General features: G+C 35.5%; 1 protein-coding gene and 1 long non-coding RNA gene across 5 annotated transcripts; both read right to left on the bottom strand.

Moving 5' to 3' along the window:
• Positions 1-1403: 1403 nt before the first annotated feature.
• LOC150031214 (uncharacterized) lies at positions 1404-9755 on the bottom strand. 4 transcript variants are annotated; one of them, XR_016526090.1, is made up of 8 exons: positions 9273-9755; positions 8802-8883; positions 8123-8316; positions 4663-7958; positions 4463-4543; positions 3347-4008; positions 2880-2939; positions 1404-1438 (listed from the first exon to the last, which is right to left on the bottom strand). It is a non-coding gene; the product is annotated as an uncharacterized LOC150031214 (long non-coding RNA). The 4 variants fall into 4 exon arrangements; XR_016526088.1 differs by having other exon boundaries at positions 8802-8887; XR_016526089.1 differs by lacking the exon at positions 9273-9755 and adding an exon at positions 9183-9227 and having other exon boundaries at positions 8802-8887.
• Positions 9756-10223: 468 nt separating this feature from the next.
• On the bottom strand, positions 10224-11828 carry LOC150031215 (pyrophosphate--fructose 6-phosphate 1-phosphotransferase subunit beta 1-like). The gene is made up of 6 exons (XM_090309164.1): positions 11792-11828; positions 11646-11674; positions 11452-11558; positions 11137-11242; positions 10909-10972; positions 10224-10560 (listed from the first exon to the last, which is right to left on the bottom strand). Exons 1-6 carry the CDS (start codon positions 11826-11828, stop codon positions 10349-10351), a joined length of 555 nt encoding a protein of 184 aa, XP_090165290.1. The 3' UTR covers positions 10224-10348.
• Between the last annotated feature and the right edge of the window lie 1737 nt (positions 11829-13565).

Consider the following 13565-nt stretch of genomic DNA (forward strand, 5'->3'; position numbering starts at 1 on the left):
AGTAAAAGCAAATATATGATAACAGATAATAATAAGGTGATGAAAGTTCATGAAGTATTGATGCATAAAAAGAATATTCAAAAAGACTGTGTCCCTGGTGAGGTTGAGTCACATAATAGCTCAGGGACTGCTTATTCCAAGCTGGGCCTTTCACGTCCACGGTGGCTTTTTCTTCTTTTCTCGTTCTTCCAAAATCTTGACTGTTTTAATCCGGAGCTTTTCTCGATTGATGTTTATTATGATTTCCACTTTGTGCATGACCAATCATTTCTGAATATATCTGCATAAACATCAGCAGAGCCTATTAAGAGTCTCATCTCATGAATGCGACATTCCATTTTTCCTTGAATTCTTGAAGAAACTACTTCAACTTTATAACAGTCACCAAAGTTCAGTCCAAACGAAATATGAATTCTAAAGCAGTTACAAAAAGAAATGAGTACCTTGCAAGCATAATCAAATCCAAAACTTGTGGTGACCTCTTTGCATTTGAGATCACCATCAATAGTTTTGGGCAACCAATCACTCAGGTTCAAATTCTTACTCCTAATTTGAAAACAACAGATAGAAGGGGAATATAAATAACAGAGTCTTGCACATAAAAAAAATGGTACCCTAGAGTAAATAATTACTCAACCTTATATTTCTGCAATCAAAATAACATATAATAGCTTATCTATGACAATGAAAGTAAGAAAAAGAGAGCAAAAAGGAGGGAGGCAATAAACAAATTTCATAGTTCTGAAAAATACCTAAAGTTTTCAGCGAGGAGACAAACATTTGTGTTGGAATCATCTCCACCAATTGACAAGGCCATCCAAATCAAGCTTCTTAGCAGTTTCTTCAACTTGCATAAACTGGAAATAGAACCGAACTGTCAATTAATGCCTTGACTACAACTAAGACGTCTCCAAATGAAAATTCTGGGAAGAAAGAATTTCACCTGATCTAGAGTTTCAATCTTATCCCTCCCACTACATATCATATCAAAACCACCCTAATAAAACAAAAATGCATTTAAATCAAGAATTGCATTCAAATGGCAATCACTTCGAATCAAGACTGCACATATTCACACTAATAATTCTAACAAGTGAAAGTTAGAAATCCCTTAAAGAAAATTAATCTGATTGCGATATGGGTAGATAAATTATGCAGTTAGTTCTACATATTTATTTTTCATGATCCATGCAAGACCACCCTTGAAACCATAGAACGTGCTTCCTTTTGCATGAACTTGTAGGTAATCTTCACCAAAATCATAGAAGCTGCTAATTAACCACAACTTGAATAGAAAAGAAAACATTTATTCTTGATTTATAAATGTGGACACAATGAGACCCTACCAAATATTCCAAAAATCACATTATGCCCTCCCAGTGGTTGGCCACCAAACTAGACAACTCCGATCTTCAATTTCTTATTCACCTGCACCGAACTGGAATCACTTGGCTCCAACATTGTCGACAATTGGCCGAAAAGATCAGGAAACAGCTTTGTGATCTCATCTGCATGCACATATAACACACAATTCAAACACTCTAAAATCTTAGCAACTAGCCTCAAACGCATTCATTAAAACTCAGGTTTCAAACAAAAGCAAGATTTACAATCATCAGCAAAACAGTAAAAGAATAAACAAAACTCAATGCATGTCACTACTCTTCCTTCGAGACATCAATCAACTCAGTTACCAAACAGAGTACAAAAAAAACACGTTATGAAGGCTAAAAACTCCAAAACAAGAAGAGAAAGTAAATGATCTATGGATAATAAACACCCAGATTCCCAGCGGCAGAACTAGGAGGGCCATCGAGGATTTTGTAGGGTTTTTTGGGAACAGAGGGAAAAGGGAGAGGTTGATCGATACAGGGGGCTTGGACTTCGATATACACAGTAGAAACAAGGCCGATCTCCGACGGAGAAGATGCAATGACGAGGGAAACATTGGCATTAGCGATGAAAGGCGGAGACATTGGTAGAAGAGAAATGAAGATGAAAATGGGGATATAGGTAGAGAAATGAAAGATTGAATCAATGAAAGAAGTGGAAAATTGAGTGTTCGACAAGGTCGAGAAGATGAAGGACTTGACTAGAATAAGAGGAAAGAGCTTGTGGATGAAATGGATAACACTCTAAGAAGGGATTTTGATTCTCCAAAAGCTCCATATGAGTCCCTGATGTGAGGATTTGGTCAGCAAGAGACTAAAATTTTTATGGCTAAAACAACGAGAGAGAGAGAGAGGGTTTCAATGAAATGAAATTTTTCATTGAAAAAATGAAAAGAGATATTTGGTCTCCAAGCGAATGTAACAATTTAGTTTACATTAAAACACATTTGGTCTCCACGAAATTAATCAATTAGCATACAGATAAAGGCCTCCACCAACATTTGATGAAAACCCAACTTTAGCAAAAAGAAAAGGCTTAAAACATAAATCCCAACCAAAAACACCAAGAGACTAGTGGAAAAGGTGCAACCAAGATAAATGTTTAGAACTCGGCTATGCTACACAAAACTTGCCAATTCAGGCCTAAGACATATAGAAGGTTTTTTGCAAGACGTGGAAGTCATTAATAGTTCCCAAAGAACCAACCAAGAAAATAAATGAACTTTCTATGGGATTTTTAGTTTCCACCAAGAAGTGAGAACGTAAGAATAGCAAAACAAATAAATAGGCACTTAAGCTAGATTTTACAAAGACTAATTCAAGTGTGACATAATATTTGACAAAGACTAATTCAAACATTTTTTAAAACAAGGATAAAATAAAGAGCTAGATTTTAAGATAGAAAAAGCAAGATTTAGAGTTAATATGTGACTAAATCGCTCAAATTTAATAGCCTGAAGGTAAAAGACTACTACAACTTTTTCATACCTTTTAGTGTGTTCTTCTACTCCACGACTTGAATTGGGGATAAAAATGAAGTGATTTAACCTAGCAAAAAAATACATGATTAACTAACCAAATACAACAGTCGTAACAATTTTTTATATTGTTTAAACTAACACCCACACTAATGATACACACACGCAACACTAATGACCAAGTTACTTTACTAATATTTCAATATTTTAGCTTTAATGACATTTAGCTATAAACTAAATAATAATACATGAAGTATCAAATTTTAACAAAGGGCAAACAAAAAGAGAGAGAAATAGAAGAAAGGAGTATCAATAGAAATGAGATGAAGAAAACAGAAAAACAAAAAGATATTGAGATACAATCATATGGATGGAGAAAATTAAGCAAGAGATGGAGAAGATAGACGGAGAAACAGAGATAAAAAAAGAAAGAAAAAGGAGAAAGAAGGACAAGAAGAAAGAAATCAAGTGAAATACCATAAGATGGAGAGAGAAAGAACTAGCCCTTCGTTTCGCCAACAAAGAAGTCATCTTTGACGATTTCTCATTCCTTCTTTGCCGAGCCGCCTCTCTTCGCCATTCGAAGTACTACCTCTACCTTCCCTTTCGAGAACATACCCAGGAGCCCTCCTTTTCCAATAATTAAAAGAAATACCATAAAGCTTCGTCTATGATTTTGCCGGCCGGCCCTTTACAAGACAATACTAAGCAAAAATACACACCAACAAAATTAGACATTACAATGAACTTAACACATTCCTAATAATTCATGTAAGAATGGAAACTACAAAGAATTTAGGTATCTCACTTCCAACTATGGAATTTGACCCGAGACTTCATTAAAATATCTTATCCAAATTCTGAAAAATAGGTTCGATTTTCATCAATTTGGTTGTGTAAGATACCTATATCCAGATCACCTGCTCCATTCTTCTTTTAGATTTGAACTTGCATAATTAATGGTAGGATTTTGATCTGACCTCCTCACATGACAAATGGAGCGACGTGAATTATAATATAAGACTGGGATGGAGATTAAAGGAAACGACATTTACTCTAGAAAGAGATCATATTACCATCTAGTTCCACCATTGTCTTCTTGATCACAGGCTTGAACTTACTTGCCAAACGAATTCTACCTTTAGAAAGAGATCATCAAATGATAAATATTAAACTAGACTTCATGAAGATGTTCTATCAATCCAAAGCCTTTCAAAATTGTTAAGAGAAAAGATACTCCACTTTTATCCTTGTTTTTCTGATCTTACATGCACCTTGTCTAGTCTTTATAATATTGTCTAAGTAACTATTAAGTTATTTGGATACTCAAAAAAAGAAAAAAATAAATAAACTTTTAAGTTTCATCAACTAGAAAATTGTTGTCTTTTTAATATAGATTGGAGAGTTTTTTTCATCTTTCGTTTTTTTTCTTCTAGCGATCTCCATTTGTTCTCATTTTGGCTGGATAATTGATACTCTGTTTATCATTTCCCTTCTTATTCCCCATAAAAAATATTCTATAAAAAAAATTATTAACGTGTTATTCAAGAAAACATGAGAACAGGAATGCACGTTTTCATGAAAAAATCATACCGTGTATCCTCTCCACATCCATTAACAAAGTCAATGCAGTTTCGCCAGCCATCCAATCTTCAACAGAAGCAGCCAAATTTCCTACCCGGTATGCATAACTAGTAAGTAATAGAAATGAGGAAAAAATCTATGGACGAAACTGATATCAAGAAAAAGAATGAAAGGTTAAAAGGTTAGAGACTAAAATGATCAGGAGGTACAAGAAGTGGGACAGACAGATCGATGATATTGGTCCAGTTTTTCCACTCTGGAGGAGAGCTCCAGCAGTGTAACCCAAAGCATAGCAATAAGTTGAATCAAAGTTCGTGGGTAAACCACACATCCCTTCGTACCTATAAGTCAAAAGAAGAAATAAACAGAGATAACACACAGAGCACTAACCAGCAAAGTACAATTTTTTTCGTATCATCTCATGGCCATTCGCTCGTACCATTGGTAAGTTTACATTTGAAAGTCAAGTAGCTGTAAGCCTAACCCATCACTTGATTGGCCATTTTCTTTACGAGTTCATAATGGAAGTCTAGATACTTGATACCCCTAATTATCAAATATGAATTTAAAAGATCTTAATGCATTTACCAACATGCATGTTTTTGAGTTCATAACTTATTTGCCTACTACCCAAGTGCTAAATATAATATGTGTTAATCACTAAATTATTAAACAGGAGGGTTTAAGTAAAACAGCAAAAGTTCAAGCACGAATAGAATAAGTACCCAAAGAAATGTGACTACCCCTTGAATTGGCCGCCCATTATATGCACCTTGTTGCCTTCTCTTTTCCAACTCAATTTCATGGAAAGACATGTATAAAACAAAAAGAAAAAACAATTACTTGGACAGGAGCGTTAAAGTAAAACAACAAAAGTTCAAGCACGAGTAGTAAGTTTCATTTTCCATAACCTATCCTCATCTATAATATTTATTTTTCCATAACCTATCCCCATCTATAATATCATGGGCAAGAATTTCATTGAGTTCCGAAATAAGCTGTTGCACCTGTAGAAAGCGGGTTATAAATGATATCAGTTCAAGAATGACATATTGATCCCTTTAGACTCTCTCTTTAGACTCTCTCTCGAGTAGCTCTTTAGACTCTCTCTTTAGGTTCTCCATTTTCTTTATGTTGTGCTCGACATCCCTTTAGAGCTACTCGAGAGAGAGAGTCTAAAGAAAGAACCTAAGATTTGAAAGAGCTAAGTTAGAATCTAGACTCGAGAGTGCAATGATTAGAACTGCATAAACAAAAGATAGGAACCTAGAGATAAATTCTGTTTGCCAACCTGCATCGCATGCATCCTAGAGATAGGTATGATATTATGTGGTCGCCTTATATGTGTATGTGTCATTTTTTCATCGCATAAATAAGAATAGAGGCTTATGTGTAGGTCCTATAGTCTTATCGCATATATCGCATGCGTTCTAGCATTAAAAGTCGTAGCATTCGCATCGAGAGATGATTTACTATTGTATGTGTGTTGCATGATCGCATAGCATGAACGCATCCTAAGAAGTGTTAGCCGAAACTCTTCTCAACCCATTCACCGCATACTTATCGCGTCCCGTTTTATAACTCTTTTCGAACTCCGCTGTATTTGTTTATTTTTATTACCACAAACAACATTCCCAATAACTACTTGATTTATTTGGTTACCGCAAATTCTTCTGAGAAATTACCACCGCATATTTTTTCCCAAGTCCCTGTGTTCGACCCTGGACTTACCAAGAAACTCAGTGGGGTTTACACTTGAATTCCACTGAGAAAACTTAAGTGCTCAACGCATTTTCATCCATAATTCCACCTCATAAAATAACGCATCAGGGTGCCATGGATGGGCGGTGGAGCTGACTCTCCCGAGATCTAGCTCCGATCGTAGGCTTTGGTCGTTTCTCGGAATGGAAGAAGGAGATGAAGAATTCTCAAGCCTTCTTCTCACGCATTTGTCTGGATCGCAGGGAAAAACTCTAGATAAGTTGACATTCTGCTCACCGGCTTCTTTATATAGAGATTGGATCGCCGACAGCATTAATGGACTGCTCTGATTCTGACATTCGCGACGCGTTAGTCCTTTCTAAATCTCTGCTGCTAATGGCGTAGTAGGTGAAATGTCAACATCAGTTTTTTATTTTCCCAAGATGTACGTTGATGCGTTCATTCCACCAACCTTGCGTTGATCCCTCTATTATGCGTTATCGTGTAGCCGCAATCTTGTAGTGACCGCATTCGCTTAATACCGCAACTTCGACACGGTGATCGCAATCGCTTGACGAGCGCAACTACCATGCGATGGACGCATGCCTCGCCTTCATTTTGGCTTGCCCCCACATGTGTCATGCGGACATCCAATTACGAGCAAGACGCTCTTTCTCAAACTAGACTCATACATACTTAGCAGCAGAATTGCGGTATTTGTTTATGCGTTGATCCTGGCGACTTACTTTCGTTTCGGCTTGCCCCCACGTGTGTCTTGCGGACATCCAACTACAGGTATGTGTCATTCACAACTTAACTCTTATCAACATGTGTTTCTCCATTGCGTTGGCAGTGGAGTTGTTATTCTAATTTTCCTTTTTTTTCTTCATATAGCCAAAAATAGCAAGGTTGAAAATAAATACCTCACCCCAAAATTTAAAATGCGGCAATGTCCTCCTTGCCAATAGATTGAAAGAAGTCATCCAATGTTCTTAAGAAGTTTGGTAAAGGATCAGTTTGAAAGAAACCTAGCAGACCACTAACTTTTAGAAACATTTCTTGAGGTGATTGTCCTAAAAATAAGTTGACTCTAGTATATAAAAAAAAAAAATAGATGCATGTGATTCATCTTTGAAATCATAAATGGCAAAGAGAAAGCATGCGGCGACTTACTAAATTTATCAATGTTAAATGATTGCGGTAATCAAACAGGATGCAGTGATAAAACTTTCAAAATTAAAATACGATGCGATGGTGCAGAATTTGGAATAGAGTGAAGGAAAAATACAACCCCAAAATTTGCGCTATCGTCGGCATTGCCTATCGATGCCTCTTTCTTTGCAGCGATCTTCCTTTGCAAACATTGAGAGGGTAATGATAATAATAAAGTAGTTGTATCTTCATGCAGCGCCTTCGCAATCATGTGTCTTGTTCGTTTGCAAAGAAAACATTGAGAGGGTAATGATAACAATAAAAGAAAGTTAGCAAAAATTTTCTCACCCTTTTTTCTTTTTTTTGGAAAGACGTAAAAGCAAATATATGATAACAGGTAATAATAAGGTGATGAAAGTTCATGAAGTATTGATGCAGAAAAAGGATATTAAAAAAGAATGCATCCGTGATGAGGTCTTCACATAGTAGCTCAGGGACTACTTATTCCAAGCTGGGCCTTTCACGTCCACGGTGGCATTTTCTTCTTCTCTCGTTCTTCCAGAATCTTGACTGTTTTAATCCGGAGCTTTTCTCGATTGATGTTTATTATGATTTCCTCTTTGTGCACATTACCAATCATTTTTTAATATATCTGCATAAACATCAGCAGAGCCTATTAAGAGTCTCATCTCATGAATGCGATATTCCATTTTTTCCTTGAGTTCTTGAAGAAACTACTTCAACTTTGAAAGAGTCACCAAAGTTCAGTCCAAACGAAATATCAATTCTAAAGCAGTTACAAAGAGAAATGAGTACCTTGCAAGCAGAATCAAATCCAACACTTGTGATGGGGAAACATCGGCATTAATGATGAAAGGCAGAGACATTGGTAGGAGAGAAATGTAGATGAAAATGGGAAGATAGGTAGAGAAATGAAAGATTGAATCAATGAAAGATAGGTAGAGAAATGCGATATTCCATTGTCTTCTTGATCACAGGCTTGAACTTACCTGCCAAACGAATTCTACCTTTAGAAAGAGATCATCAAATGATAAATATTAAACTAGACTACATGAAGATGTTCTATCAATCCAAAGCCTTTCAAAATTGTTAAGAGAAAAGATACCCCACTTTTACATGATGATACTCCACTTTTATCCTTGTTTTTCTGATCTTACATGCACCTGTCTTTATAGTATTTTGTTAGTCACTAGTAAGTTATTTGGATGCTTAAAAAAGAAAAATAAAATAAACTTTTAAGTTTCATCAACTAGAAAATTGTCGTCTTTTTAATATAGATTGGAGAGGTTTTTTTCATCTTAAATTTTTTTTCTTCTAGTGAACTCCATTGTTCTCATTTTGGCTGGATAATTGATATTCTGTTTGTCATTTCCCTTCTTATTCCCCATAAAAAATATTCTATAAAAAAAATTATTAACGTGTTATTCAAGAAAACATGAGAACAGGAATGCACGTTTTCATGAAAAAATCATACCGTGTCTCCTTTCCACGTCCATTAACGAAGTCAATGCAGTTCTGCCAACCATCCAAATCTTCAACTGGAGCAGCCAAATTTCCTACCTAATATGCATAACTAGTAAGTAATAGAAACGAGGAAAAATCTATGGAGGAAACTGATATCAAGAAAAAGAATGAAAGGTTAAAAGGTTAGAGACTAAAATGATCAGGAGGTACAAGAAGTGGGACAGACAGATCGATGATATTGGTCCAGTTTTTTCACTCTGGAGGAGAGCTCCAGCAGTGTAACCCAAAGCATAGCAATTAGTTGAATCAAAGTTCGTGGATAAACCACACATCCCTTCGTACGTATAAGTCAAAAGAAGAATTAAACAGAGATAACACACAGAGCACTAACCAGCAAAGTACAATTTTTTTCGTATCATCTCGTGGCCATTTGCTCTTACCATTCGTAATTTTACATTTCAAGCACGAATAGAATAAGTACCCAAAGAAATGTGACTGCCCCTTGAATTGGCCGCCCATTATATGCACCTTTTTGTTTTCTCTTTTCCACCGCAATTTCATGAAAAGACATGTATAAAACAAAAAGGAAAAACAATTACTTGGACATTGTCGTGTGGTTCTCTTTCAAGCAACAATTGTTCTTGGATTGCTTGTGGGAAAAATTCAAAAAAGTAATGAGATTGAGTTAGTTTCTTTTTCCATAACCTATCCTCATCTATAATATTTCTTTTTGCATAACCTATCATCATCTATAATATCGTGGGCAAGAATTTCATTAAGTTCCGAAATAAGCTGTTGCACCTGTAGAAAGCGAATTATAAATGATATCAGTTCAAGAATGAAATATTGATCTCGAGAATCTTGGGTTTAGTGGATAGTGAGCATACAACCAAAAGAAATAAACACAATTAGTTACAATAACAAGAGAAATACCTCCGGAATGAAGTCAATCAAACCCTCAGGAATAAGTACAACACCATAATTAATAACCAAGTTCAGAACATTTACTAATTACATCGACAATGTAGTCTGTAACGTTTTTCAAGGTAAGCTTCTTAGCCGCAACCTGCAAAACACATTGTAAATTCGATGTACCCTATAAACTAAAGCTCTATTAATAAATGAGTCAACATTCAAAACAAATTATTTTTTGTCTGGAAATTTTTTCGCCTGCATACATTCAAAACCAATAAATCTCCATGAGTCAAATACAACTAGGTGGTATAGACCAAATTTTTCAATGCAGACAAAAAAAGGCATCCAATATCACTTAGGCAATTGAATATGATATGGGATGTCAATACTTAGTTCCATTGCACCATATTAAAAGTTTCAACCTAATTCCATGAATCCTTTGTTTATCACAACTTTTCATCTTTACCCTTAAGTTTTGTTTGATATTTACCATTCCATGTAAAAATGCAAGAAGATAAAATTCTCAAACAGGATATATTAACGGACTCAACAATTTCAGTTTTCATAGTTACATAGTATCTGTTGCAGAGATTATTAGTTATTACTGAGACAAAATCTAATTCTCAAAGAGAATAAACTACCCTAGGGTTGCATGTGGAGGTAAATGCCCTTCTTGACAAAGATTTCTATCTGGTAAAGCATGTGGAGATAAATGTTGTCCTTGACAAAGGTTTCTATCTTAAGTAGTTTAAATAAAGCAACTACTTTTTCTCCAATAATAGTAATATTTGGATGAGTTTGCAAAGCACACTCCAGTGTGATGTGAGAAGCAGCACGACCCATAAGCCGTCCAACTGTGGATATATGTACACTTTAATGTCATATGATAATAAACTTGAAACTTGAGTGAGAAACAAAAAGGTATCAACATCACAACAATGAAAAAGTACAACCTCACATTAGGTAGGTCAAATAGAGAAGGTTAATAAAATTGAGCAGCCGTGAAGTGCACTGTATTTTACAGATAAAGCAACAAGATGGGATTTATTATTTATATTATCTATTTATTTATTTATATATTTTTTAAAAAAGTGGACATATCTGAACTTTAAATACTGGTAATGTCAATAATTCAGTTATTATGAACATGTCAGCACATCAGAACTATTTTTAGTTTCAATTTCATTAAGCAAAATGCTTACAGTGGTAATATTTTCCTGTAGATCGAGCATCAACCATCACATTACCAATCATTTCTGAATATATCTGCATAAACATCAGAAGAGCCTATTAAGCATCTCATCTCATGAATGCGACATTCCATTTTTTCCTTGAATTCTTGAAGAAACTACTTCAACTTTGCAACAGTCACCAAAGTTGAGTCCAAACGAAATATGAATTCTAAAGCAGTTACAAAGAGAAATGAGTACCTTGCAAGCAGAATCAAATCCAAAACTTGTGGGGACCTCTTTGGATTTGAGATCACCATCAACAGTTTTTGGGCAACCAATCACTTGGGTTTTCAAATTCTTACTACTAATTTGAAAACAACAGAAAGAAGGGGAATATAGATCATAGAGTCTTGCACACAAAAAAAAATGGTACCCTAGAGTAATTAATTACTCAACCTTATATTTTTGTAATAAAAATAACATATAATAGCTTATCCATATATGACAATGAGAGTGAGAAAGAGAGCAAAAAGGAGGGAGGCAATAAACAAATTTCATAGTTCTGAAAAATACCTAAAGTTTTCAACGAGGAGACGTGCATTTGTGTTGGAATCATCTCCACCAATTACAACAAGGCCATCCAAATCAAGATTCTGAGCAGTTTCTTCAGCTTGCTTAAACTGAAAAATAGAACCGAACTGTCAATTAATGCCTTGACTACAACTAAGACGTCTCAAAATGAAAATTCTGGGAAGAAAGAGTTTCACCTGATCTAGTTTCAATCTTATCCCTCCCACTGCATATCATATCAAAACCACTCGGGTAAAACAAAAATGCATTTAAATCAAGAATTGCATTCAAATGGCAATCACTTCGCATCAAGACTGCACATATTCACACTAACAATTCTAACAAGTGAAAGCAAGAAATCCTTTCAAGAAAATTAACATGATTGCGATACGGGTAGATAAATTGTGCAGTCAGTTCTACATATTTACCATAAAAGCTAAGTTTTCGATTGGGCTAATATTATAAGCCTTCGGGCTTAAAAATGGTTGTTTCATTGTTTTTTCATTTTAATTTTGTAGGTCCATTGTCTTGAACGTGTCGCAGTTGTGCCCTTAAGTGTCCAGTCATGTCAGGGCGTGTCAAAAATTAAAAAAACAATAATGAAATAAGGCGTGTCGGACACATGTCGGCGACGTCAGGACGTGGCAGTGTCGGACACATGTTCGACACCGACACTTGGCCACCTTAGGAGTGGCAATGCTTTATAGATAAATAGAGGGAGTGGGGTTGGGAAGTGGGTGTCAAATTTTTTGGAATTTCATTTGGTAAATTTGGGAGAGACTAGCCCTCTCGTAAGGTTAGGTTGTCATGTTACTTTTATTATATAGCATATTTCCATATTTGAGTGTTCTTGAATTTTCTTGTTCTTAAGAGCTCTAATTAGGAAGTATCCTAATAAATTGGTATCAATGCTCGTTCTTTCTTGGGAGTACTGTTTTTTTCTTTCTTTTTTTCTTTTGGACAATGGGAGAACAAGAACCATAGACATGAAGCGAGTGCCTAAAACGAATTGCTAATCGCAAATGTTATATGACAGATAGAGGAGAAACTCCATGGATGTGGGAGTAACTGCAAAATTGGGTTGCAGATTGTAAGCGCATAACGACAAATAGAAAAATTCGGGAGGAGAAATTGCGAGAAACTTAAAGCGCAAAAATGGAATGAGAATTTCAAGTTTGTAAACAAATCTACAATTGACAATCATTCTAAGATTGCTAATGTCTCAAACCTGAAGAACTCTTTATGGTTCAATCGAAGATGGAAACCAAACGGGGAAGATGAAGAAGTCGAGGAGGAAAGACAAAAAGAAAACCTACCCATAAAAAAAAAGGTCGAGACAAGCAAAGAAAACTCACCGATGGACGTAAGGTCAAGGAGGCAAAGTGACAAGCAAAATAAAAACGTTTGAATGATGAAAAAGGAAAAAAGTTGGAGATGCAAGGAATGAAAAAAGGAGAAAAATACCAATGGAAAAGGTGGTGTCAGACAAATGACAACTCGATTGAAGAAGCCGAATGTGTCAAAAGTCTCCAATGATTGGACGAAGAAAATATTGCTTCTCAAAGTTGTAGTGGAAGGTTGTGTTGGGTTTTGGTAAAATAGTAAAAGTGCAATCATCCCACATCAGAAAAACTCAAAAAAGTCATGGGCTCCAAGCATTATAAAAGGAATCTATGTCTTTGGTTTCAAGTCATCTCAGTTAGAAACATTTTAAGCTTAGGTGTGTTAAGTCTTGTTAAATTCCCTTCTGCATTCTCTAGTTCAAAAATGGGAAAAAGGGTATGAGTAGTCAAAAGCTTTGAGAGTGATGTTATAATTGGGGTCGAGGAGAGAATTATTCTGAGAATGTAACAATTTTTTGCATAATGAATCTCTTTGATGGGCTGTTGTTTTCCGTTGAGTTTGAGTTTTTCACGCTAATTATTGTGTTTCCAATTTTATTATTTTCTTTCAATTTTTTAGTTATTTTTCTGCTTGTTCATGCAATAGAAGTGGAAGGTTTTTCCCAATAAGTTGACCACGATGGAGAGAGAAGACACCGGTAGTTCATTGGTTAGGGTGGCAAAGAGACTGGCAGATGGAAAAATGACAACTGACAAAAACATTGGTGGGCAAAG

The sequence above is a fragment of the Benincasa hispida genome, unplaced genomic scaffold (genome assembly GCF_027475165.1).
Source record: "Benincasa hispida cultivar pf3 unplaced genomic scaffold, pf3_genome.v1.1 HicScf1399, whole genome shotgun sequence".
Classification (NCBI taxonomy): Eukaryota; Viridiplantae; Streptophyta; class Magnoliopsida; order Cucurbitales; family Cucurbitaceae; genus Benincasa; species Benincasa hispida.